The sequence below is a fragment of the Cinclus cinclus genome, chromosome 9, assembly GCF_963662255.1.
Source record: "Cinclus cinclus chromosome 9, bCinCin1.1, whole genome shotgun sequence".
Taxonomy (NCBI): domain Eukaryota; kingdom Metazoa; phylum Chordata; class Aves; order Passeriformes; family Cinclidae; genus Cinclus; species Cinclus cinclus.
In genome coordinates, this window is record NC_085054.1 from 2,240,354 (window position 1) to 2,264,929 (window position 24,576).

A 24,576-nucleotide genomic window follows, 5' to 3' on the forward strand; every position below is an offset into this window, starting at 1 on the left:
GGCTGTAAATTTATCGCTGTTGTCTTCCTCACTGCCCTGATGCCTGTCTACACATTGTTACTCCGTGTATTACTAACAGCTCAAAATCAGCCAGAAAGAAATTTAACTTGCTGCTGAGAAGGAATTACGTGTTTTTCTCCCTTAAACCTAAAGGAAATCTTTGAACTGAAAGCCAAACACCTCAAACTCCTCCTAAAAATCTCTGACAGCTAAGTGGAGTATCGGGAGTTTTCTACTCCCTTCCTCACTGAGATTGATGCGCTGAGATTGATTCTAAGCGTTCATATCCTTAACAAGTTTGTTGTTGTTGTTTTTTAATTTAATTGTATGTTATTAATGGTTGGTATTGAAAATGGGAAGTTACAAACGCCCAACTCCTTTTCAAAATACGCGGAGATGTCACTAAAGAGACGGAACCGTGGATTAGCGGTTAATGACCTCTGGACGCCACACTTCTGGAACGTCCTTGACCGAATGTAGAACCACGGGTGAGCTATTTTAGCTCTTTTTACGGGACATTCTGCACGTACGCGGCCTGCGCAGCGTGGGGCGCTCCCCTCTCTCGCTGTCCCTCACGCCCCGGCCCGGGCTCGCGGCGCGCGCCCGGCACAACGGCCCCGCCCCGGCCCGGGCCCTGGCGCGCGCGCGGCCGTTGGCTCTGAGGGCACCGAGGGCACCGAGAGCTCTGAGGGCACGGAGTGTTCTGAGGGCACCGAGGGCTTTGAGGGCACCGAGGGCTCTGAGGGCACCGAGGGCTTTGAGGGCACCGAGAGCTCTGAGGGCTCTGAGGGCACGGAGTGTTCTGAGGGCTCTGAGGGCACCGAGGGCTTTGAGGGCACCGAGGGCTCTGAGGGCACCGAGGGCACCGAGAGCTCTGAGGGCACGGAGTGTTCTGAGGGCACCGAGGGCTCTGAGGGCACCGAGGGCTTTGAGGGCACCGAGGGCTCTGAGGGCACCGAGGGCTCTGAGAGCACCGAGGGCACGGAGTGTTCTGAGGGCTCTGAGGGCACCGAGGGCTTTGAGGGCACCGAGAGCTCTGAGGGCACCGAGGACTCTGAGGGCACCGAAGTCTTTGAAGGTTCCTAGCTCCGCCGGGACCTTCTCTCTTTCTCTCTCTTTCTCTCTCTCTCTCTTTCTTTCTCTCTTTCTCTCTCTCTCTCTGTCTCTTTCTTTCTCTCTTTCTCTCAGTCTCTCTCTGGTTAACTTTGCGTCGTTTGTAATGCGTTTTATTTAAATGCATCGGTTTTAAATGTGCCCTGGTGTGGTCGTGTTGTGAAGTGGTAGAGCCTCGAGGTTTTCCCCTTTTATGTGTGAAAGTGTAAACTTGGATAGTTACCGTGAGGGAATAGACAAGCTAAAAAAACCGATGATGTTTTCAGGTTTCATGTTTTACTAGTTAAGTGTTTTGCCTGTCTGTGTTGATGTCTCATTGTGTTGATTAATTCATTAATCTGTTTCAATTAACTGGACAAAGTTAAAGACTGAAGCAATTCTTTCAACTTCAGACACAGAAATCCTCATAAGAGAATAAACTCAACTTTGAAAAGTGTCACAAAGATCATATATTTATTTGGACGTTCCGCTTGACGGTGTACAGATTCATTTTGAGGATGGATAAAGGCACAACTGCTAAATCATCATCTGCTGTGTTCACCCCAAATTCTGCTAAAGGATGGATGAAGAAGAAGGATGGAGCCTTACAAGCTGCAAAATGGAATGCTTCTTTAGCTTCTAAAATCAAAACTAAATTAATGAGTAAGTCCTGTCAAAATAAAACTGAAACCCTATACTGTACTTAGAATGTATGGCTTCAAAAGGAACAGTAATTGTATTTAACATGATTAGCTGAAATTCTGCCTTAGGAGAATTAGGACACTGTTCCATTAGGACAGTGGGAATATGTATATTTTGAATATAAAGCTTTTTTCTTTATGTTGTAAAAACTCACATTTATTATGAGAACGTTTGAACATTATAATTTGTAAAATTTATTAATTTTTAATTTGCAAACTTTTTATGCCTGTGAAACTATCAAATTTTGAATGTTTTCTTCTTAAAATAACCTTATTTTCCAAAATCCAGACTAGATCAGAATCTATGCATGAAATAATCTTGAAACAGACAGTGTAGTCATTAGAAAGACAGCCAAGCAAGCAGTTTTATATTGGAAAGTGTTAGGCTTTGCTGCTGTTGCACCAGAACCTACAGATAAAAATGTTCTCAAATAGTGATATTCACACAGAGAGGGCCTGGAATTGAAGCTGTTGAAAATAATATTATTTTGTCTTCTTTAGATAACTCGTCTATGTTTAAATTATCTTTGCAACAAAATAACAAAGCATTAGCTTTGGCTTTGAGTGTTGAAAAAGAAAATTCTCGCAAGCTAAAGAATGAGAAGATTTTTCTTCAGAAGGAAGTAGAAAAACTCCAGCTTCATAATATCTCGCTTCGTCAAAAACTAACTTGTTTGGTATGCTGCAAATAATATCACTTAAACTTAGAGCAGCTAAACTAAGCTTTTATCTTTTTTGAAACTTAATATTACTTCTTGAAGTGGTGGCTTAAAATACATGTCTCAGATTTGTATAGTTATATCACCTCACAGCATAATATTTACATTTAATTTTTCTCTTGTAGTTTTTTTAAACTATTTTATCTATCTGTATGTATATCTACATCAATTTTTGTCCCAGGTTCACCCTTATATTTATGGATACCGAGATAAATTTGTGCTCAATTAAGTCTAAAAAAAAATTGCTGCATAGATTCACCTTTTATATCTTGTCTGTTCTTACACCAGAAGCCACTTAAAATACATTTTTTTTCTATTATATGCAGAATAAAACCCTTATTGGAATAGAGGCATTTTTGAATGAAAACCTCTTAACTGCAATAGAAATAAGCAGCCCTTCTGAGGTAAGATGTTTTTTCAACTTTACTGTATTGAACTCATCTTCCAGGGTAAGATTTTCAAAGCATCAAATTGAGTGCAATGTTGAAATACTATTTGTGTTATAAAATATTTACCCCTGTTCCTTAAAATGTAGGATTAAACAGTATAGTAAAATAGATTCAGTTTTACTGTATTGAAGATTTAGGATTTAATCTAGTTTCCAAAGTATCTAAAAGTTAAATACCAGTTAGCCTGGAAGAAGAATCATATGGTCAAAAAAAAAGAGCTTAGCACTTCAGTATGTAGTGGGCAAGCTACCTGCCTTCCTTGGTTAGACCTGCAATAAGTATCTTACATCTGGAAACTTGAACAGAAAACATAGTCCATGCTAGTCCATGTGTCATGGAAACAATACAATTAATCTTAAAAAAAGGAAAATACTGTGCTGTCTGTTCTCAACTTGCTCGGTGTTGCTCTGTGCTTCTATGTGTATAATGCAGTTTGCATGAGTTCTGGTTATATTTAGAAAGTCTGTACATTCCTTTGGGATAAAATTTGGTTATGTATTTTGATGAATTTCTTAACAAAATACGTTGTTTTAAAATTATTGCACGTGTTTGAATATCATATCCATGTGGGTTTTTTTTCCCCTATGGATATTTTCAATACTTATGATGTAAGAGAATATTTAACTATTTGTATTTCCCTGGTGTTCTTCTCTTGAAAGGGTCTCCAGAGTCCCTTTCCCCTGTCAGCTGGCCCAAGCAGCCCTGCTGGTCACAAGTTCAGGAGTACACGTAGGTCAGCTCGGTGGGTGGTTGTACTAAATGCCAGAGGTGGTTGGTGTCTGTGGCTTTCTCTTACTGCTAATCTCTGTTCATTATCCTAGGTAGTTTTGAGGTAATGAGAAACCATTTCCTGTTTAATCCAGGAATTACCTGTTTGCATCTCGGAATTTAGAGAGAGAGGGGTAGACAAAATTTACCTTTGAGTAATTCACTGCTTGTTTCATGTGATCTCACCAGCCCAAAGCAGAATTCTCTACCATGAAAAATACATTTGCCCCAAGACAGAACCCAAAATCATACCTGAGTTCCTATTTTCTGCTATTATACATTATTAAGGGAACACTTTGAGCAATTGAATGTCATGATAGGAAATGTAATAAAAATCTTAAGAGTAGAATTTTCTTTTTTCAGATCTGTAGAATTGCCAGCAAAGCTTCCTTTCATTGCAAAAGCCAATGCAGAGCAGCAAGGTAGCCCTTCTCCAGGTGAAGCATCACATTCCTGTAAGAGTATCACTAATTTAACAGAGGAAATGCATTCAGATCAAGTCAAGTTTGCATCACTCTTGCCTTCTGGTACAAATAATCAAAAGTTAATTGAAAGAGAACCAATGGTTGACAAGAATAGATTTTTGAAAGGTATGATGTATTTCTGGGTAAGTGATTTATTTTTCAAGCTCTCTGAGAATTAGTATTTAATAATTTATTACGCAATGTGCAATACAAAAGGTAGAGTAAGATTCCTAAACCATTATACACTAGTGAAAAATAAATGATCACCCATAAGTATAGGTGTCCTGACAATCATTTATAGAATAATACTCATTGAAATTACATAGCTGAGATAACCAAATAATAGCTGAGGTAATTATAGAAAACCAGAGTTTTATTTCTTCCCATTTTCAAAAGTCCAAGTTCAGTCAATTATGAAATTAGCTTCAGTTTACTAAATTTTTAAGGTCCAACCATAGAATGTGTGTATTCATTTTTTTTTAAAAAGTGAAATTTTCCATACTTCTGGCTCAGTCTTCAGTAGTTTTATGCACATAACTACATTCTCTTCTTATTTTCCCCAAGCTGCTGAAATTTTTCTCTTTGCAGAACATCAACTGTGTGCAGAATTAAGTTGCAGTAGTGCCTTCCCAGCTCATGGAAAAAATACACAATCCTTAGAACAGTCTGAGGAGCTTACAAAACAATATCATGGTAGCTCATTGCCATCCCATGAAAATGTGACTGAAAGAAAGAAAAATGCAGTACTTTGTAAGTCAAAAACTCAACCTAATATAAAGAATTTTGATAAAAAATGTGGGTCACTGAATCTACCTCAACGTGATATCAACAGTAGCAGCGACACCAACGATAGGAATTTGCAGGAAGGCTCAAGTGACTTGTCTGGGATTATTCCTCCACCTCTTCAATTTAACAGTGAAAGTAAGACAGATTCTAGCAAGCTGCTTTTTACTGACAAGACGAAGCCTGAAGAAACTGTTTATGATGCTGATATGGAGTTGACTGCCAGTGATGCAAGTGAACTACTCACAGTTACAGCAAAAGGCAATTATAAATGGCACCGAAATAAAACTAACAATGCCAATTCTGACAAACTATTACCAAATTTCAGAAAAGTAAAATATTCTAAGAAGGATAAAGAGAAAATTAAAAGCAAGACTGAAGTCCATTCAAATTTGCATGCAGAAGAAAAGCACTCTAGGGCTGACAATAGTGAAATTTCAGAAACTACTGATTCACAAGCTCAGCTATTCCGAAGTCAGCCAGAACAGCTACCTACAGGAAATTCTGTAGAGCAAGAGAGTAGAACAAGTAAAGCTAAGGACGCCAGGAGGACAGACCAGGTTAATGTAATGAGTCCAAGAAAACAAAAGGCAAATAAAGGAACTTCCTCAGAAATGTCTGGAGAAGTGGACAGCAGAATACAAAAAACAGACTTGAGCTCATCTGTTAACAAGATCCCACCAGAAGTTTATTGTGCTGAAAATTTACAATTCCAAGATAACATTTCTGATGTATTGCCTTCTTTATGGGAGGGCTTTCTGAATACGAATGAGAAAGATAACAAACCAGCAATAAAGACAAAAATTTCTCAAAACCTTTCCAAAGCAAACACAGCAAATTCCTATAGAGAGGAAAATGGCCAGTATGGAGAATATATTTCAAAAAAATCTCAAACAGAGATAAACCAGTGCGACAGCAGCAAGAGAAAACAAGACCAGAAGAATATTACACAGAGAAAAATCAACAAAAAAAGTAGTTGCAGACAAGATGGAGAAACTGAAAAGGACAGCCCTCATAAAGCTGGTCAGAAGGCAGACCAAAAGAGCAGCCATTTCTCACCAGACAGACTGAAGTGTGCATTGGCAAAGGCCAGCCGGAAAGCATGCGTAATACCAAAGGAAAATCTTACATGGTTCCCAGTTTGTAAAAATGAACACCTAAAAAATAAGGATTTGTTGCTTGCAGAGGCTGGAAAGAAAGTAACTATAACTCAACAAATTCAGGTAGCTTTAGTTACTCAGAATTGTTCAGCTCTGAATACACCGCAAGCTAAAGAGCAGGTTGATGATGATGCTAATGGGTTAAAGAAAGTAGATTCCTCAGCAGTGGCCAAAAAAACCATCTCCCACATAAGTGATTTTCCTGATAAGCATGTAAAGCAGAAACAGAGGTTTAGTTCTCATATTACTGAGACCAGACAAGAAAAAATGTATTTCAGGCATATTGATCAGGGGGATCAGAATATTTTGGATGACCAGGAAGTCCCTCATGAAATGAGTTCCTTTGTGAGTAAGTTGAGGCCTGTGATTGAAGCTGAATGCTGTAAGAATATGCCATGTAAGGCAAAAAGCTTTTCCCAGGAAGGTCTTTCCAATGTGGAGCTCCCAGCTCTTGATAATCACAGTACTTCCATCAACTTCTCTATACTGAAAAGCTCTGAAATCCATGGACAAGATGATCATAATGAAGTACCGGATGCTGAAAAAGCAGAACAAAATACGGATCATATTTCTAAGCAGAGTAACAAAAATACTCTGACACCTTGTCATGGTAAGTGTGTGGGCTGGAAAAAGCAAGGCATTTTGAATTAGGTAATGCCTGAAATAGTGGTAACATGTCTTCTCTTAATTTTGTCCTCTCATTGCTTGTTTAGAGCGGATAGAACAGGAGTGGAAAGAAGTAAGAATGAAAATCATCAAAATCTTCTATATCATGTATCAGTTGCAATATCTTTTTAAATTGTAGTGACTAATACCTTTTTCCTTTTCAATATATCCTGTGATACTTATTAGGACAGATTCTTGAGAAGCAATTTTAGTTAAAGCATGTATTCCTTTTTGAAGAATTCCATTACATTCAAAAATTTGGGGATTGAAAGATAAAATCGCTTGAGCTTTTATCTAAGGGAAACAAGACAGAACTACACTGTTCCCTTCTTAAATGGAAAATATAGCTGTACTTAAAGATTTCATTTTTGTTTCTTTAGAAACACTGCAACTCAACAGGAATTCTGATATCTAAAAGAAGTATGTTGGGTTTTTCTGTAACCTGCCTATGTGCCAACTTTGATGTGGCAATCCCTTTTTTTGTAAGATACATTAAGAACATAATAAAACTTCAATGTAGTCTGGAAGATAGGGTTAAATTCTTCTATAATAAGTGCAATTATTTTAATGCAATGTAATTGAGTTAATGGAATATATAACTAACACATCCGTACAAGAGTTTAAATATACTTTGGAACCTAGCTTTGAAATTTCATAGCATTAGGGATCTATTTTGTAAACATACTTGTTCTCAACAAGTTCCTGTTTATTTCACAGTCTGAGAAAGCCCCAACACCTAGACAGTGTCCTAGATCAAATTAATAGTTTGAATTGCAGACTGTTAAGCTAATACTGCCTTGGCTTCATGTGAATGCTGGGACACAATGGCCAAAAGAATCTGCTGTTTTACATGAGAGCAGAATAGGAACACTGGCAGAATGAGATTGTTGTGTGAGGTATCACTCTTTGTGATTTGCAGTTGCATCTCCTCATCTTCAGTTCCTTCTTTGGAAAGTGGAAAAAGGATCCTATACTTTGTTTTTTTTAGTAGCTTTAATGGTAAATGAGTAAGCCCTTGTGATCAGCAGTATCAAACACTGCTGGCAGAAAGAGCAAGGTAGTTACTGGATCTTCATCTATTTAAGCGTAGTTCAAAAGACAGCTAAGTTTTCATCCTACATGCAAATCCAAATCTTGAACTGAAAGATTGCCATGCTCATTTTTTACACATAGGCCCAAAAAGAAGGCATAAAGCTGGAAAATGCAGGACTAAAAAACTGATGTACAGCTTGACTCTTCAGAATATACATGTGTGTCCTCCCCCTGTGTTCAAGGCCAGGAGCTGTGTGCAGTGCTACTTTTGTAAAGTAGAGTAAAGGGAGTCCTGAGCAGTCATGGGGCTGCTCTGAAATGCTCCATGAGCTGAGGCAAACCTCAAGCAGCTCCAAGTTTGTACAGGATGAAAGCTGCTCTAGCAGCACTTTCTTTGGTCATCTCTCCTATTTTGTGTTAGTGTAGGAGGAGTAACCAATGTACCTGAACTAAGAAACATATTAAAAATAACTACTAACTGAATTTGCATAATGATTCAGGAAATATTTAAAATTAAACTTATAAACTACTGTATTTACAGGGAGAAAAGCTTTCCAAGATCTGACAAATACTAGTATACAGTTTCACACTTCTGTACCTAAATCCCCCCAAACTTCAGAAGACTCAGCAGCACCACGTAGAAGAAGCAGACCCAACGTTTGCTACAAGGAGCCCAATCTGCACAGGTAGGTTCACAATCAATTGGGGCTTTTGCTCTTGCCTTTTGTGTATGTAACTACCCACAGGAAAGATTGGTTATTAAACCCCTGAATAAACAGCTGAGCTATCACAAATCTCTTTTGCAAAGATACTTCAGTGTTGATAGAAAGCTTCTCCAGTTAGTGAGGCAGAATTTCCAAGTACCAAAGTAAGAAAACAATAGCATTCAAATTCTAAAATATAGTTTGGACTAATAGAGAATAACAGTGAATCTTAATGTTTATCATGATATAAACCCCTTTAGAGATGAATAATTATGAATGTTATATTTAAAGGTAAATTATACCATAATAATGTCCTTGTAGTCTTGTCAAATGGAAAGGAAATTTATGTACTGATATTATATAATTTAGTAGTTTTGCTTTAACTACCTATATATAATATAATAAATACTTTATGATATATTAAATTGATAGTTATATTGGATACATTATTTTATAATTAATTTGCCTCTTCGTATTGTTAGAAAATTTAGTGACATAGGATTCTATCAATTATTAAAAGACAAGACATAAATTGTGAAATAGCTTCTAAAATTTAAAAGAGGATTTGAAACCCAAACTTGCATTAAGAAAAGTAACATATTTGCCCTTACATTAATAGATCTAAATATAAACAGACCTTTAGGTTCATTACTTCTGAAAATATCCTGCAAGTTTTTGCCAGAAAGTTGTTGAGGTTTTTTTTGTTTGGTTTGAATTTTTTTTAAAGTATAATATTAATTTAAGGAACAGTTCCACTGTGTTGAGTGTGTGTTAGTAGGGTGTGTATTCATGAGGTAAAGACAGTAGAAAGGCTTCCCTGGAACAGTGTTGAGAGTGAAAGGATTATAGAAACTTGCTTCCTGACAAAGGTATAAAAAGCATTTTATTTCTGGCAGTACTGTGGCAGGAGAAGAACATAAATGCAAAAACTGAAAAAAAAAATTAGAGCACTGTTCTCATACCACCTCAACATATTTTTTTACTTCTGTGAGTAAGCTAACCATTGAAGCAGTGAGACTGAGGGAAAGCAGAAGCTAAAAGTAATGTAGGAAGTGTTCACTTTACCACTGGCAATTCAGAAATATTTATGCCAGATCACTTGTAAAAAAAAATTGGACAGGGATTAAAGTTATACTTTTATTTTACTAACTGTCTTATATGCCAAAATGCTGTAGTATTACATTTTGGCACATTGCCACTCTTTTACCCCAAAATTACAAGGTTTTGTATTTTTGAGAAACAGTAACTAATAACAGATAAAAATGTTGATGTCTCTCAAGATTTTAGATTATTGTCTCCTATTTATATTTTAGTTAAATTTACCCTGTCCTGAATGGGTACTGATAAGTGTTTGGTTTAAATAAGTTTTGGATTTTGTTTTATAAGAATATCACATCCCATTATGATAGAGGTCACATAAAAAGGCTAATATTTTTAGCATTATTTTGGAAAGCAGTAGTTATCTATGTCTTGCTTTTTCAGACATACTTGTTTTCCACAAATTTAATTTCTTTAGTGTATCAATCTTTAATGCTATTTACCATTTGAATTATTATGATTACATTACTCTATATATATTTGCATAGGTGCTTGATGATATTAATACCTGATGTCTTTTATTTCTTGTCTTTACAGGAAATTAAGGCGAGGAGATCAATTTACAGATACACAATTCCTGAATTCCCCAATCTACAAAGTAAAAAATAAAGGAAACTTTAAAAGCAAATCAAAATTTTATTGAAGAATAGAGAATTACCTTTATGGACAAATACTTCTAAAATGGAGACAATTGTTTATGTATATATGTAAATGTTTAGCAGTATAGAGTGTTTGTCGTTCTTTGATTAGTAAAGCTTCTCCAGTGAAATTTTCTGGAGAAGAATCTCTAGAAAAGGGGCACAGAATACTGTGCTGAAGAAGCCATACACAGGTTAGACTCGCTTGTGTTTTGCATTTCTGGTCAATAATTTATAATCTGTTCAAATGGTTTGCAGCACTTCTTAAATTGTTGGAAAAGATATGTTTTAATGACAAAAATAAACCAGCTTTGGGAATTGTACTGTGAGTTTTTCATATTTATTTTGAGTGGAACCATTTCTCAGTGCTGGTTGGAACAGATACATGCATCCCAAATTTTTATGAGTTTTTTGAAATAGATGGAGATAGTCCCTCTTTTTTTGATAATTGACTTTTGGATTTGACAAAATCACAATGAGATTTCAACAAGGAAATCTCATTGAGAAATGGAGAGAAGTCAAGTGTCCACACTATGTGCCAGAGGCAGCAGGGGAAAAGCATTGCAATAGGAATTCAGTAGCAAATAGGATCCAGACAAAGCAACACCTCAAGCTTCCAACTGAGAGTGCCAGTGTGACAAGTAATACAATAGTGACATCCCATTAGCTTTCAGGTTTTTGTACTGCTTCCCCTCTGCATTCCATGACAGTTTTCTGGCAGTATCTGATTTGTAGATGCTGCCAGATGCCGGGATAGCTCACTACCCACACAACTTTTACACGTTACAGCAGATAAGGTTTGGGTTAATTTTGCAACAGAAAAACATTTTTTATAAGATAGAAATGAGTTAACTTATTTTGGTTATAGATGGTGGTTCTTCATGCACATGCAGTAGATGTTACGAGTTTACACGGGCTTAAAAAATTATCAGACACATTAATGGAAGACAAACCTAGGAGGAATTACCAGAAACACCATTTTTGGCACAGGATGTTCCTGAATTGCAAATTTTTGAAGCCTAGAAAATGATTCTGGAGAAGCCTTGCTATGCCTTTGACCAATTTTTGTACCTTTTCCAAGGACATTTCCTGTTGACGCTTTCAGAGACCAGTTTTTTGGTTAGCTTGACCTTTTGTCTGATACAGCATGTGTATTTTTAAGAGGTGTAACTGATATTTTAAAATTTGTAATATATTCTTTAAAAGTATATTCTTAAAATATATTCTTTTTAAAATTGTAATATATTAATTTTAAAATTATAATTTTTTAAAAACTGTAATACTTCTTAAAATGTTCTTTTAAATGTACTCTTTGTACTTCACTGTAGATTACATTGAAAGTTGGGAAGCTGATGGAGAAAACAGGCCTTTAATACAAGTTAAAGACAAGAAGGTGTTTGGGGAGTAGCTGGCATTGATTTGCAATCAGGAGGAAGTCAGGCTTTAAGAACCTGATAGTCTTCTACAGCTAGTTTGGTGGGTGAGGGTGGAGCACTAGATGTTTGTCTCAATTATAGTAGGGCTTTTGACATTGATAACATTCCACAGACAAACTGACAGAAGTACGGGTTTGTTAAGGGCACAGTGAGGTGAGCTGAAAACCTGGAAGGTTGTGATTAGTGCCAAGTGGTCCAGCTGGAGGCAAACCATTGGAGCTCCTTAGGGCTTCACACTGCTGCCAACAGTGCACCCTACGCAAGTCTGCAGCTGATAGGAAACTGGAAGGAGTGGCTGAAACATCCCGTGGTAGTGTCACCGTTCAGAGGGATCTGGTCAGGCTGGAGAAACGTGCCGAGAAAAATCTCAGAAAGTTCAACGGGAGGAACCTGGCATCCTTCTCCTGTGAGTTGCCACAATTTCAGCTGTGCATTCTGACAGAAAGGGAGCTCATAGATATCAAAACACACTCGTGGGTATGGCTTTCTGGTATGTCCATTCTACAGGTAAGTCTGGAACTACAACCAGAAACACTAAGAGGTATAAACGTATTATTAACAAACACTTGAGTAATAGCACAGCTATTTTCTGCTGTTTCTTTTGTTACGGTCTGTAGCCCTAAGGCAGCCTTCCTCAAGATCCTGTAGGACTTTCCATGTGTGAATTTAGAGTTAAATGTATCACTAGTGAGATACTTTACAAAGTGGACATTTGTCCCCCCCTAAACAGAGAGTCCGGCTGTGGTTACCAGTTGCAAAGATCTTAAAAAGATCGTAAATACACAGCAGTAAGTAGAGCAAGGTGTTTTCATATAGAACCTTGCAGAACAAATAGACTATTCAATCAGTTTAAAAATTCCTCCAATAACAAACTTACCTCAGGCAATGTGATCTGCATTGCAAAACAGAGCTGTTAACATTATCTGGGAAGTTTTAGCAGACAGGCTTTTCCTTTCTGAAACATGCTGTGTGTGTCCCCCCATTAGCGAGACTATTATAAAGAGGTGCAGAAACGGTTGGGAAGATAGATTCTATCCTTCTTCAATGTTATTTTTAAAAAGAAGTACACACAGAAATTATTCAGCATTTTTCCTTGTTTGTTTTTTTTTTTTTACCAAGTTTGTAATCAATTTATTTTAGTTTTAATCGAAACGTTCTTGCTAGCTCCCACTATTTATCGACATCACCAGCTGTGTCATTAGAGACCCTCAAGAAATACCTATTAAAACTTGTGTTCCCAGTGCTGGCACTGCAGGAGCAAAACACAGTGGTTTTTTAAATGGATGTTTCTCTCTATTGCCTGCGGTTTGAAAGCTAGAAACAGAGGCACATGCTTTTATCTTCCCAGAAAACAAATAATCTGTTTGGGGATGGGCTTAATTATTTTTCAGTGAAGGTCCTGTTGTTCCACACAGCCTTAGGTGCTACCAGCTAGACTGCTAAGGTGTCCCAAATACAGGCATATAATTTTTAATAAAAGTAAAAGGCCCATGGCTTTATGCCTTCATTTCTTCCATTCCTTTAGCATAGATATCTTTCAAAGTAAGAAAGGATAAAGAAAGTAGCCTGAAGATGCACAGAAGTTATTTTAAGTAACTGTAAAATCAGATTATTGCTACTGCCCTTCTTTCCTTGTTTTCTCCATTCTCACTCTTGTTGCTCAAATTGATGTTCAGTAGTAGAATTCAGAGAAAAGTCATTTTGCTATTTCCTAGGTTGAATTTCTTTTGTTACACAAAATGATCACATAAAAGCAACATAAAGAATGTTGCATTGTCTTTGAACCTTCACTATATGTGCTTGTTTTACCACATCATTTGGTATATTAGAAGCTCTTTCCAGGAAGATGATGTAAAAGCAGCTCATGATTTTTGGCATAAAAATCAATTTGTAGTCATCACCGGGAATTAGGATAGCTTTGCTAAGGATAAGGTAATTTGAACTTCTTTATATAGCTTTAAAGTTGCTTTTTCTCATGTTTACTCTAATTGAAATTTTGTAGGAAGTTAAATCCATGTATTTTGATTATACGGAAAGTGTATTTTCTTAAAACCCTTGCCTGCACAAGTAGCCTTTAGAAAGGGTTATGATACCTGGACCTTACCGCTGATTATTTTGTGAATGTAAATATAACCAAAAATCCCACTGGTCTCATGATCTTGGTCATTGGTCTCATACTCTTATGCAGTGATCATCATTTTCTCTCAGTTGGATTTTATCTCAGTTTAACATTATTCTCGGTGATTGTATTATAAGAACCTGACAACAGCGCACAGTGACAGTGTTGCCGTTTTGCTCTGCAGGAACACCTGCGTTCTTTTGCGAAAGTGTGAGGTACGCCTTAGCTTTGGAACACCTAAAGAACACCTCAAAGGGCCGAAGTGCAGAAACGCGCGGAGAACGCGGAGCGCGTTAACCCCAGGCCGGGCGGTGCCGGCGGGGCGCGGACTCCTCCGAGCGGCCCCGCCGCCCGCGGCCCCGCCCTGCACAACGCGGAGCCTCCAGCTGCTCGGCTTCCCTGCCGGCCATGGCTCCGCGAGGGGCCGCCGCGCCCGAGGAGCTCGTTTTCTATGTGAACGGGAGGAAGGTAAGTGCAGCCCGGACAAGGATGGGCTGCTGTGCCTGAAGGAACCCCGAAGGGCACAGGTTTGGCTTCCTCAGACTTTATTCGTGCGAGTGAAACCGAATCCTCGCACGAACCTCCAGAAGAAAGTTGGATGGTTGCATCGCGTTTTAGCTCGTTCTGTGCTTGGGAGGAAAGCCGTGTCAAAGTTAAACACGCTTTCAGCTGGGTATCAGACTTGGCTGGTAAGCAAACCGCTTTTTTCATTGTTTTGTCTGGCTTCTCTGATGGTGTCAGGTTTTCAGAGGTACAACTGAAAGCAAGACTCTCCAGTGCCCAAATTCTGACTATTGACCATAAATATAATATTGCAAGGAGTGGTTGTGGATGCAAAGCAGCTGTAAGGAACCATTTGATTCTAAGTGATCGAATAAGAAGTACTGTACTCGATCAAGAATGTGGGTGTTTCTGTTGCTCTCTGTCGCCAGTTTCTTACAGCAAATGAAAGTTAATAAAACTAGAAAATAAATTGCTAGTTATAGGCTTCCTCTAATGTTTTTTCCAGTACGTCAGAGTGCCAGGAAGACTTTAGGATCTGCAAATCATTAGTTAGTTCTTCATGCTGTCTTTAAAGTTCTGTATTTTTATTTCGAGTGTGACCAAAGGTCAGTTCCCTCAGTATAACATTTCACTGAGCAGCAGTTATTTTTAGTACTTGCAAGGTGCCCTAATGCCTCTTTTCTGGAAATGTATCTGTCTGAAAAGGAATTTCCAGAAGGAGCCCAAACTCTCTTGCGGTGTTTGACAGTTAGTGTAGTTCTGTGAGAGGGAACCAGAGAAGGGTTCTCTTCTGGCTTTGTGTGAATGTAGTCTGTGCCCTGAATTTTGAGAGGCCTTGGTTTCTTAATTAAACCTTGTTTTTTCTTTCTTGCTGTAGATAATAGAGAAAAATGCTGATCCTGAACAAATGCTCTTGTCTTATCTGCGAAAGAGGCGTATCCTTTTCTTGTCTGTTCCCTAAAGTCACTCATGTGAAAGCCTTATTCAAGCAAAATTCTGATAAATTTTAATTCAAGGTTTAATTGCTAGATTAAGGAAGTTGTGATTCCTTTAAGATAAATCAACCACACTAAATTATGTCTCTTTCTTAATCCAAATATTCTTCAGTTGAGCTGCTGTATTTGTAACCTGGCTTTTTAAACATACAGAGTTATGGCATCAGGCACAATGAATATGTGTCTATGTTCCTCCCCTCCAACCTCATAAAGAAGTCTAAAAACCTAGTGGTCAGTATATATAAAGCTTGACAGAAGAGAAGTCCCCAAGCTTTGTAATAGTCTCTCTCCTGGTAAAGGGGAGATCTTCTGACAAGAACCTGAGGCTGATGGAATTTTGAGAGGCAAAAAGGCCCTTTTAGTGGCTTTAGAACGTTAAATTAGCTGTTTGTTGATTCACAGTTTTAGACTGGCCACTGTTCCAGCTTCACAGAAATGAGCACTTCTCTCAGAAGTGTGATCTTTCAGATGAGATGGAAGGTAAATATCTGACCTATAAATGGGCCTTCTGGGAGAAACTGGGAAATTAGTTTTAGTGTTCCACTGAAATTTCAAATATACAGCAGGTTTGCCCATTACACATTTCTTCCTTTCATATTTTCACTTGGACAACTACTTTTCACTTTCCTTTTCTGTCCCACAAAATAAACCATAATCAAGTTTTCTGTTTTCTTGAGAAGAGGATTTTGGTCATGTGATTCCTTAGCTTCCATCTTGCTTTCATTGAAAGTGTTATTCCAATATAGAAAGAAGTCCAGTACATATGCTGATACCAAACTGATTCTGTGTTCCTTAGGGGTTAAGGAAAAAAGGTGGTCTCAAGCCTTTCAGTGGAATAAAGACCAGAATGGAACCAGATATTTATTTTCCCTAATGACAGCATTTTCAGTCCATCTTACAGGAACTAAGTATGGCTGTGGAGGAGGTGGCTGTGGTGCCTGCACAGTGATGATATCAACTTATGAGCCAGCTTCAAAGACGATACGGTATCCTAAACAGAATATTTTGAAAACTGCAGAAAATTTTATTATTGTAAATACCATTTCCAGATATGAAACTTTAAAAACAGAGTTGTAGAACTCGTACTTAATAGTAGAAGAATCTAGAGGAAGAGTTGTTTTAATCCAAAAAGAGAATACTGTTAAAATTGCTGTTGATATAGCTATCTTGTAAATTTGCTGAGCTATCATACTCAAATGCTTGATTTACTTATAAATACTGACAGCCCCTGCAAGAGGTTGTAGGAGGCATTAATTTAAGACCCTTTGGCTTGACCACTGGACTGTGGCTCCTGCCTGCAGCTCTATATGGTGGTTAAAGTCCAGCTGGTAACTGAGGGCCATGTAGCTGCTCACTCCCCGCAGTGGGATGGGGGAGAGAATCAGAAGGGTACAAGAGAAAACTCATGGGTTGTGAAAAGACAGTTTCATAGATAAAGCAAAAGCTGCTCGTGCAAACATTGCAAAGCAGGCATTTTGCTCACTACTTCCCATCATCAGGCAGATTTCCAGCCACTGCCAGGACAGCAGGACACCATCATCTGTGATGGGTACTTGGGAAGACAAACACAACCACTCCAAACTGCCACCCTTTCTTCTTCTCACAGATCTATACACTGCACATGGTGCCATATGGTATGGAATATGACTTTGGTCATTTTGGGTCAGCTGTCCCAGCTGTGTCCCTCCCAGTTTCTTGTGTCCCTCAGCCTCCTCATTAGTGGGGTGGGGTGAGAGGCAGAAAAGACCTTGACTCTGTTTAGTTCCTGCTCTGCAGTAACTGCTCTGCAGTAACTAAACATCCCTGTGTTATCAGCACTGTTCCCAGCACAAATCCAAAGCACAGCCTCACACTGGCTACTCTGAAGAAAGTTAACTACATCCCATCCAAAACCAGCATACTGTCATATGATTGGTGGGAAGGTAGGGCGGGCAGAAATGTGAGTCATACCAGCCCTTTAATGCTGAACTCCATCCATTACACCCCACCCACAAAAAGAAAGGTTTTGAAACTCAAAACTGAAGTTCCATTACGCTGAAGATGGGAATAACTTGCTTTTAAGTTGAGAAAACGCCAATCAAATTGTTAAATGGTTACATGTTGTTGTGTATTAAAGTGTTTATTATGTGGGGAAAAAAAACATTCCAATTGTCCTTTTGTACAGTTACATTACATTGGAATGCAACATAAATGAAAATGTTTAAAGTTAGTGAAAGAGCTAAAATTAAAGTAGACTCCTGAAAAGAAACATTTCATCTGTATTAAAAAAAACCAAATAATTTTATTAAAATTATTAAATGCTTTAAAGAATTTTCATTTTGCTGTGTTGTTCCTATTTAGTATGATATTTATTTTACAGCAGAATTACCCTTGTGTCAGAATTTTGATTATAAATTTGCAGCAGTAATTCTTTACTTCCTTCCAATGGCTACACCAGTCTTCCCTATCTTCCTCCTCCACAATACAGTTGACAGATTGCTTGTGGGCAAACGAGACAAGAGGGCAATTAGAAAAGACTGAGGTATTAAGTAAGATGTAAATTCCATGCAATTGTCCTCATACGTACGTTTTTGTACAGAGGACAAGGGACATGGGTAGAAAGTGATCCCTTCTCATTCCAAATGCTAATAGTGGCTGCTTTGTAAGTATGAATTGCATCTTGATTGACTGAAAAATAATACTCCATCTTGTTCATTTTAATAATATTCATGTTCTTTATTATCCTTTTTGTTCCAAAGACACTATTCAGCCAATGCATGTTTGCTTCCCATTTGCTCTTTGTATGGTGCAGCAGTGACTACAGTGGAAGGTGTTGGAAGTACAAAAACCAGGATTCATCCAGTTCAGGTGAGAGTACAGTATCACTGTATTGGAGGATTACTGATTTCTTTTTTGGATGGGATGGCTTTAGTGAAAGTGCTTTGAGGAGATAGGAATTTCATAAGGTGGTTGTTTTCCCTGCTAAATGACAACAGAGGACAACATTGGTTTCTGGTGGTTAAATGATCAAGGCTGATGACATGGCTCATGATGGATCTTACTTTAATAATGACAGTCTGATCAAGTAGTTGGTATGTAATGATGGTTGGAGTGGGTGAGGCTTTGCTCTCTTTGGGCTAATGGCACATCTGGTGTCCCTTTGGCTCATGTTTTAGTGTAAATGCAAAAAAGGAAATCCACTGAAGGTTAATTAGCTTCTTTAGTAAGATGTGCCTGAACATCACACCCAAAATAATTATTCTAATTTGATATTGCTTAAAGCATTTTACTTAAGAAGTCTGATTTATTACGAAGGCAACATTTTGTATGGCATCTCCCATTTAAGACAGCATTCATTAGAATGGAGATGGGTGCTGGAAGGGGGGGTGTTTGTGGTATTTCGTTTCAGGAAAGACTTGCCAAGTGCCATGGCTCCCAGTGTGGTTTCTGCACGCCTGGAATAGTGATGTCCATATACACTTTGCTAAGAAACCACCCAGAACCAACCTCGGAGCAGACGATTGCAGCTCTGGCTGGTAAATATTGCCACGTTTTAGTTTGCAGGTGTGTTCCTGAAGCATTTCTTCTGATGCTTTGTTTGTGTGAGTGCCTGTCTGTGTGAGTATATATGCCCTTATGGATGATGCACTCTTACAAACTGTGCTTCCTAGAAGACTTGCTACTGGATGCACACCTTGTATTCCCTGTCATTCTTTTCACCTGGAAAATGAAACATGGAGCTGTGGATTGTTTCAGGTGTTCAAAACATCCCCATATGTGTCTTCTGAAGTGCTTAAAATCAGACGTGCCAAAATGATGTCGTATTGGAGAAGCAGCTGCATCTGAGCATCTCCAAGGTGGTGTTGAGAATATCATAAGCCTTGCAGGACAGACTCTTTGCAGTAGGATTAAAACAGATAAGGCAGAGAGGTGCAGACTATCTTTAGTAAGAGAAACTGTGAGCACTTACTGTAGGTAAAAAAGCCTTCTGTTGTCTGTTGTGCTCTAGAGTGGAGTCAAAAACATTTCCTGTTGCTGTATGATGGTGAACTTAGAGGTGTATTTTTAGATTCCTTCACCTCTAGAAAAAAGGGGGAAAAAGAACAACATTTTGAGTGGGTGAAGAATATTGTCCAATCTCTTATTCTCCTGCATACTGAGCTGTAGCCAGCCATAACTCTAGTGCAGATCTCAACTACTTCATACTCCCCTTGAAACAATAGCATTTTTTTGTCAGGAGCTGCAGGGTCCTAAGTCTTGTGGCACTGTTCTGTTTTGTCTTTTTGAGAGCTAACACTTCTCCTTGAACTTCAAAAACACAAAACTCACATAAGGACATGACATTCTAAAGCCAGGGACTTTAGAGCAAAGCTTTTTCTGACTGATTTCCTTCCTTCAGGGAACTTGTGCCGCTGTACTGGATACCGACCAATCCTAGATGCTTGTAAAACCTTCTGTAAGGTAAGAAGTAGTGCCAATAGGATTGCTAGATTGGGGCCATCAGTGAATATGCATATACCAGCCATCAAGGTTTTCATTGTGATCATCCCTTCCCTCTGTTTAAAGATGTCATTCTGAGTAAATGGCCTAACCCGTTGCAAAAATAGATTAACACAAGTGAACATGGTGTCTCGCCTGGATTATGAAGAGAAATCTGAAGTGATTCCATGTGGTTTACTGTGGGTTAGTACTGGCATGAATACAAGCAGAATTTCCATCCATGTTCTTAGTAATTTATCATGCAATGCAATGTGTCAGAAACCTATAGAGGAGAAATGGGAATGAGCAGTTGGTAAAGGAAACAATACAGGCCATCTGCATCTGCTCCCACAATGTCAACTGAATTCTGCAGATAGGAATAATTTTGTATTAAGGACTTCAGCATGTGATGATTTAAAATTATTTGTTTAATATCACTCCTTTAACACTTAATCCTTCTAATTAGGCTTGTTATTAAATTTCATCTAGAACTTTATTGAAATACAGAGTCACTTTAACTCATTGCCATTCTGGGAAGTATTTCATTAATGGGATATTCCTATTTAGGAATCCATTTGTTGTCAAAGGAAAGCAAATGGAAAATGTTGCTTGGATCAGGAAGCTGATTTGTTTGACAATGAAGAGAAGGTAAAGTTTTAAATGTATTTTTAAATGTATTACTGACCCTACTTCAATATAAAACTTAGAGAAAGAATATTGCATATAGTATTTGAAAAATAAGATATTTTATTATTTCTCACAAGAAATTTGGAAATATTTTGAAAAACTGAGGATTCCATGTGTATATTTGTATGAGGAGGTAGTGATGTGTCAGATAGTTCATATAAGGTAGTTTGGATCTCCAGAGCTGATATTTGAACAGCTCTTCAGGTGCAGTAATATTAATACTTTGAGCTCTGCCAATACAGTGAGAATTATATTGTGCAAGACATTAGGGCAAATGTGAAATTTTCTTAACTCAATGGCCAGTGATGCTCTAAGTACTGGTCTCTTAGGAAAACTGCTGACTTGAGGCTGAAGAATTGATAATGCTCTTAAAAATTACAGGTGTGATTGGGATTTTATGTGAAACCTCTTATCCATAGAAATATTTCACCTTGTTCTCAATTTTCTTTCAGTAGTATCTGATCTACTTCTTTAGGTTTGGGGTACTTTAGGTTGGCACAAAACTACTTTGTTATAGTAGAACTACAGCAAACCTGTACTTAATCCTTCAGTTGCTTGCTTCTGCTCTGTCATTTATATTAGCAGTAAAATTTAAGAAAATGTTATGAGCATCTTTTTCACCACAGCACCTCCAAATGATGCATGGTGATTTGACAACAAATCCAAATCGTAATGAAATGACTAAATTTTTTACTGATCTCAGTGGCAGTCTCCTGGTTTGGTTGTGCTTTTGCTTTTGTTGTTATATGAAATTAATGATGAGAGAAAATTCTTGGTCTTTGCTTGTCTTTTTAAGGTCTCCACCAGCCTGTTTTCATCGGATGAATTCCAGCCCTTAGATCCCACTCAGGAGCTTATATTCCCTCCAGAATTAATGGTAACTTTTGCTGCTTATAGACTATTCTGATGCTCTGTTCAGAATTAATTGTTGAGTCCTGCTTAGCAGTAATTCATCAGAAGAAATGGAAAAACATTTCAATGTTGTTATACTCTTTTTTGGTATTTTTTCCCAGTAAGCTTATTGAATATTCACATACCCAAAAAAGTCATATTGGGAAAATGAAGTTGCAGAGGTAGGTAAGAAGATAAAGAAGCAACCCAAACTGGGTTTTCAATCTAGCAGCTGAAGATACAAATACTAAATGATACTGAAGATGCAGCAAACTGAATGGCAAACATTTTTGTGGCTTAATAGTTTTGTTAGTCTGTTCTGAGATAGCCAGATCAGAGAGTGTTTAGCCCCAGTGATTAAGGCAATCCAAAGATATAAACAGCTGGAATGGAAAGAGTTAGACACCCTTCATTATTTGCCCTAGAAAAACTGAAAGCTGTTTGTTTTACTTTATTTTCAGGGTAGAGATTCAGAACCAGATTGTCTGTAGTTAGCTGACTGCTTCTGGAGAAGGGTTGATGACTGTAGGACAGGAGTTCTTGACTGTTTGTACCTGCATTGGTTCACAAGCTATTTCCAAGTGAACGGTGAACAAAGCTAGAACAGCCAGAGACACTTAAGTGCATGCATAATCTAGAAGGGGATGCTGCTGTCATTGTCATTGGTGCTCTCCAAGCAAGCTAAGCGGGCAAATACCTCCCTAAGATTTTTTTACCACTTTTCTAACAGTTTTAGCAATTGTAGGATCTATTCCTACATCTTTTTGCTAGGGGACTGTTTATTATCAATCTTGTTTATTTGCCCATTGGACGTACTTGAAGACATTTCACCCACACAGTCTGGACTTTCACCACTGTGCTAAGAGTCAGCATAACATTTCTGTCCTCTTTTTGCCCAGTTTTAAAGGATTATGTAGAATTGCTGTTGTTTAAGACATTGACTTTGTCTAATGTCTTAGACCTCCCTTCTGTCTGTATGTCTAAATATTTAAATCTGCCGTGTTTCTCCATCAGAGAATGGCAGAAAATCAACCAAAAAGAACTCTGTTTTTTCGTGGGGAGCGAGTAACATGGATTTCTCCTGTAAGCTTGGATGAGCTCCTGGATCTGAAAGCCGCCCACCCCAACGCACCTCTTGTGGTTGGGAACACCAGTGTGGGTATGTATGTGATCAGATTGGCTCCTGTTGCTTTATTTCCAGTGTGCATGAGAGGAGTGGGGCTAAATTTGGCCTTTTTACATTTTCATCCTTAAGCTTACGTTCCACTCTGTGGGAGTTGTTGTTGTTCTGGAAAAGCCTTTTGTCTAAGTCTCTTCCTGTCTTGTAGGACTTGACATGAAATTCAGAGGTGTGTTCCATCCAGTTCTTATTGCTCCTTCAAGGATCCCAGATCTGAATGTGCTGAAATACACAAATGATGGTCAGTAGACTTTACTTTTTTCAGAAGTAGGAGATTCCTTTACAGTAAAGAATGCTGCACCATTCCAGAGTGCTGAAGGTGTGAAGTGCTGTGCAACTCACTCCTAAGCATGCTTGGCTCTTTCCCAGGTCAACGGGGCTGTTGCCAACATCACAGTGCAGGATGGCTTTGTCTTCCTGACAGTGCAGAGCTGACCAGCAATATTATCTTGGGCCTTAGTGTGGGGGGTGATTATTCTGGTAATACTGGTTCTGGTGCTCAGTCATGCAGGATTTGCTTTGTGACTGCTGTGCCAGGCTCTGTTGAATGGCAGAGAGACCCATACAGAACCACAGGGAGAGTTAGCATGTGGCATGCTTGGTTACGTTAGAAAAAAGGCTGTGGTTAAACTGGCATAGCTAATATGCATCAACAAATCTTGTTCTCAATCATAACAGCATTAATTATAATAGGTTAAAATTTTTGTACCTCAACTCACATGTTTATAATGAGCATGGAGGGTTTTTTTTCAGTTGGGCTCGGTTTGGGGTTTTAAATAAATTCTGGGGATTAGAAATACAACTAGAAATAGGTTTCAACTTACTATTATAGTCTAAAGTAATTGAGTAAAAATTGCCTTGTACAGCCCTATAGCCAAAGTTTTAAGGAAAGTCATATCTGGTGAAATTACTTGCTATATTCCTGAAGTCACTTTTTTAAAAGTGTTTGATAGTTCTGTCGTTGCATTTAAAACGTCTCTTTTATTTCAGATCAGTCATCCAGTTCTATTCAAAGACTAGTTTGTTCTTACCTGAAAAGTAGCTAGGAATTGAAAAGAAGCTGGAAGAATGCTTAATTCTTTAAAGTGTGTAAATAAAACATATATGAAGGTGACAATTGCTAGTTCTAAAACCAGAGATATGCAGTTTAGTTTGCCATCCAGAAATAGTATTTCCTCTCTTTAATCAGATTTAAATGCAAAATATGTTTTTATTAAATTTTCTTTTAAATAGACAAAATTTAATATTGCTTTGCTTGATTAAAATTCATTAAATTTATTTTTATTTTCATTTATACATTTAATTGAATCCCAGTATTCACTGAAAACATTAATGTATTATGTAAGTAATTATTTGTAATAGAAAGGAACTCTGAACCATTTAAAAAAAATTAGAAGTATAATCTTACAAAAAAAATTCTTAAGTAAATGCATATGAATTGTCTTTCTAGTGGGAAAAAGAAAACTATCTTCATTGTTAGGACTAGAATAACTAGATGAAAATCCTATTTAAAAATAGGAAGAGTCTGTTGAAAGCATTTTGAAACTGACTCACCTTTGTGAGAAACATTTACTCAGTCAAAGCAAGGTGCAAAGGAAGCAGTTAGGATGTGCAGCTGGAAGCAGAGAAGGTGCTTTAAGCAGAAGAGGTGAGGTATTAGTTCAGTTTCATCATTTCTAGAGATTTTACCCTCGGTGTCCTGAAGTGAAAGGTTCCAGTTGCTTTAAAATGCAAAGGCCCCTCTCCTTTTATCTGCCTTAGCCCACATGAGCTGTCTGTCCTAACTCTACAGTCTGAACACACTTTAAAACCCAGGCAATAAAGCAATGCACACGTTCCACTTTCATAATCTTTTGGTTACAGGATTAACTCTGGGAGCTGCCTGCAGCCTCTCTCTAGTGAAAGACATCTTGTCAAATGCAATTGCTGAGTTCCCTGAAGAGAAGACGAAGGTTTTCTGTGCTGTCTTGCAGCAGTTGAGAACTCTGGGCGGAGAACAGATAAGAAATGTTGCTGTATGTTGGGAATTATG

The 24,576-nt window shown here is 38.0% G+C and overlaps 3 protein-coding genes across 3 annotated transcripts in view; all 3 read left to right on the forward strand.

The window, feature by feature from the left end:
- Positions 1–363: 363 nt before the first annotated feature.
- SGO2 (shugoshin 2) lies at positions 364–4,178 on the forward strand. Its single transcript, XM_062498456.1, has 5 exons — positions 364–488; positions 1,506–1,755; positions 2,295–2,470; positions 2,839–2,916; positions 4,093–4,178. Exons 2-5 carry the CDS (start codon positions 1,611–1,613, stop codon positions 4,153–4,155), a joined length of 462 nt encoding a protein of 153 aa, XP_062354440.1. The 5' UTR covers positions 364–488; positions 1,506–1,610; the 3' UTR covers positions 4,156–4,178.
- Positions 4,179–4,393: 215 nt separating this feature from the next.
- Positions 4,394–10,454, forward strand: LOC134047431 (shugoshin 1-like). The gene is made up of 4 exons (XM_062498570.1): positions 4,394–4,409; positions 4,782–6,746; positions 8,376–8,520; positions 10,174–10,454. The coding sequence occupies exons 1-4, from the start codon at positions 4,394–4,396 to the stop codon at positions 10,277–10,279; spliced, it is 2,232 nt and encodes a 743-aa protein (XP_062354554.1). The 3' UTR covers positions 10,280–10,454.
- A 3,783-nt stretch (positions 10,455–14,237) lies between these two features.
- Positions 14,238–24,576, forward strand: part of AOX1 (aldehyde oxidase 1) — a 36,697-nt gene continuing 26,358 nt past the window's right edge. The window contains exons 1-11 of the mRNA XM_062498065.1: positions 14,238–14,297; positions 15,211–15,268; positions 16,218–16,314; positions 18,067–18,175; positions 18,717–18,843; positions 19,707–19,768; positions 20,354–20,434; positions 21,270–21,350; positions 22,379–22,523; positions 22,693–22,785; positions 24,408–24,559. Coding sequence (XP_062354049.1) covers positions 14,238–14,297; positions 15,211–15,268; positions 16,218–16,314; positions 18,067–18,175; positions 18,717–18,843; positions 19,707–19,768; positions 20,354–20,434; positions 21,270–21,350; positions 22,379–22,523; positions 22,693–22,785; positions 24,408–24,559 — 1,065 coding nt within the window. The remainder of the gene's footprint in view (positions 14,298–15,210; positions 15,269–16,217; positions 16,315–18,066; positions 18,176–18,716; positions 18,844–19,706; positions 19,769–20,353; positions 20,435–21,269; positions 21,351–22,378; positions 22,524–22,692; positions 22,786–24,407; positions 24,560–24,576) is intronic.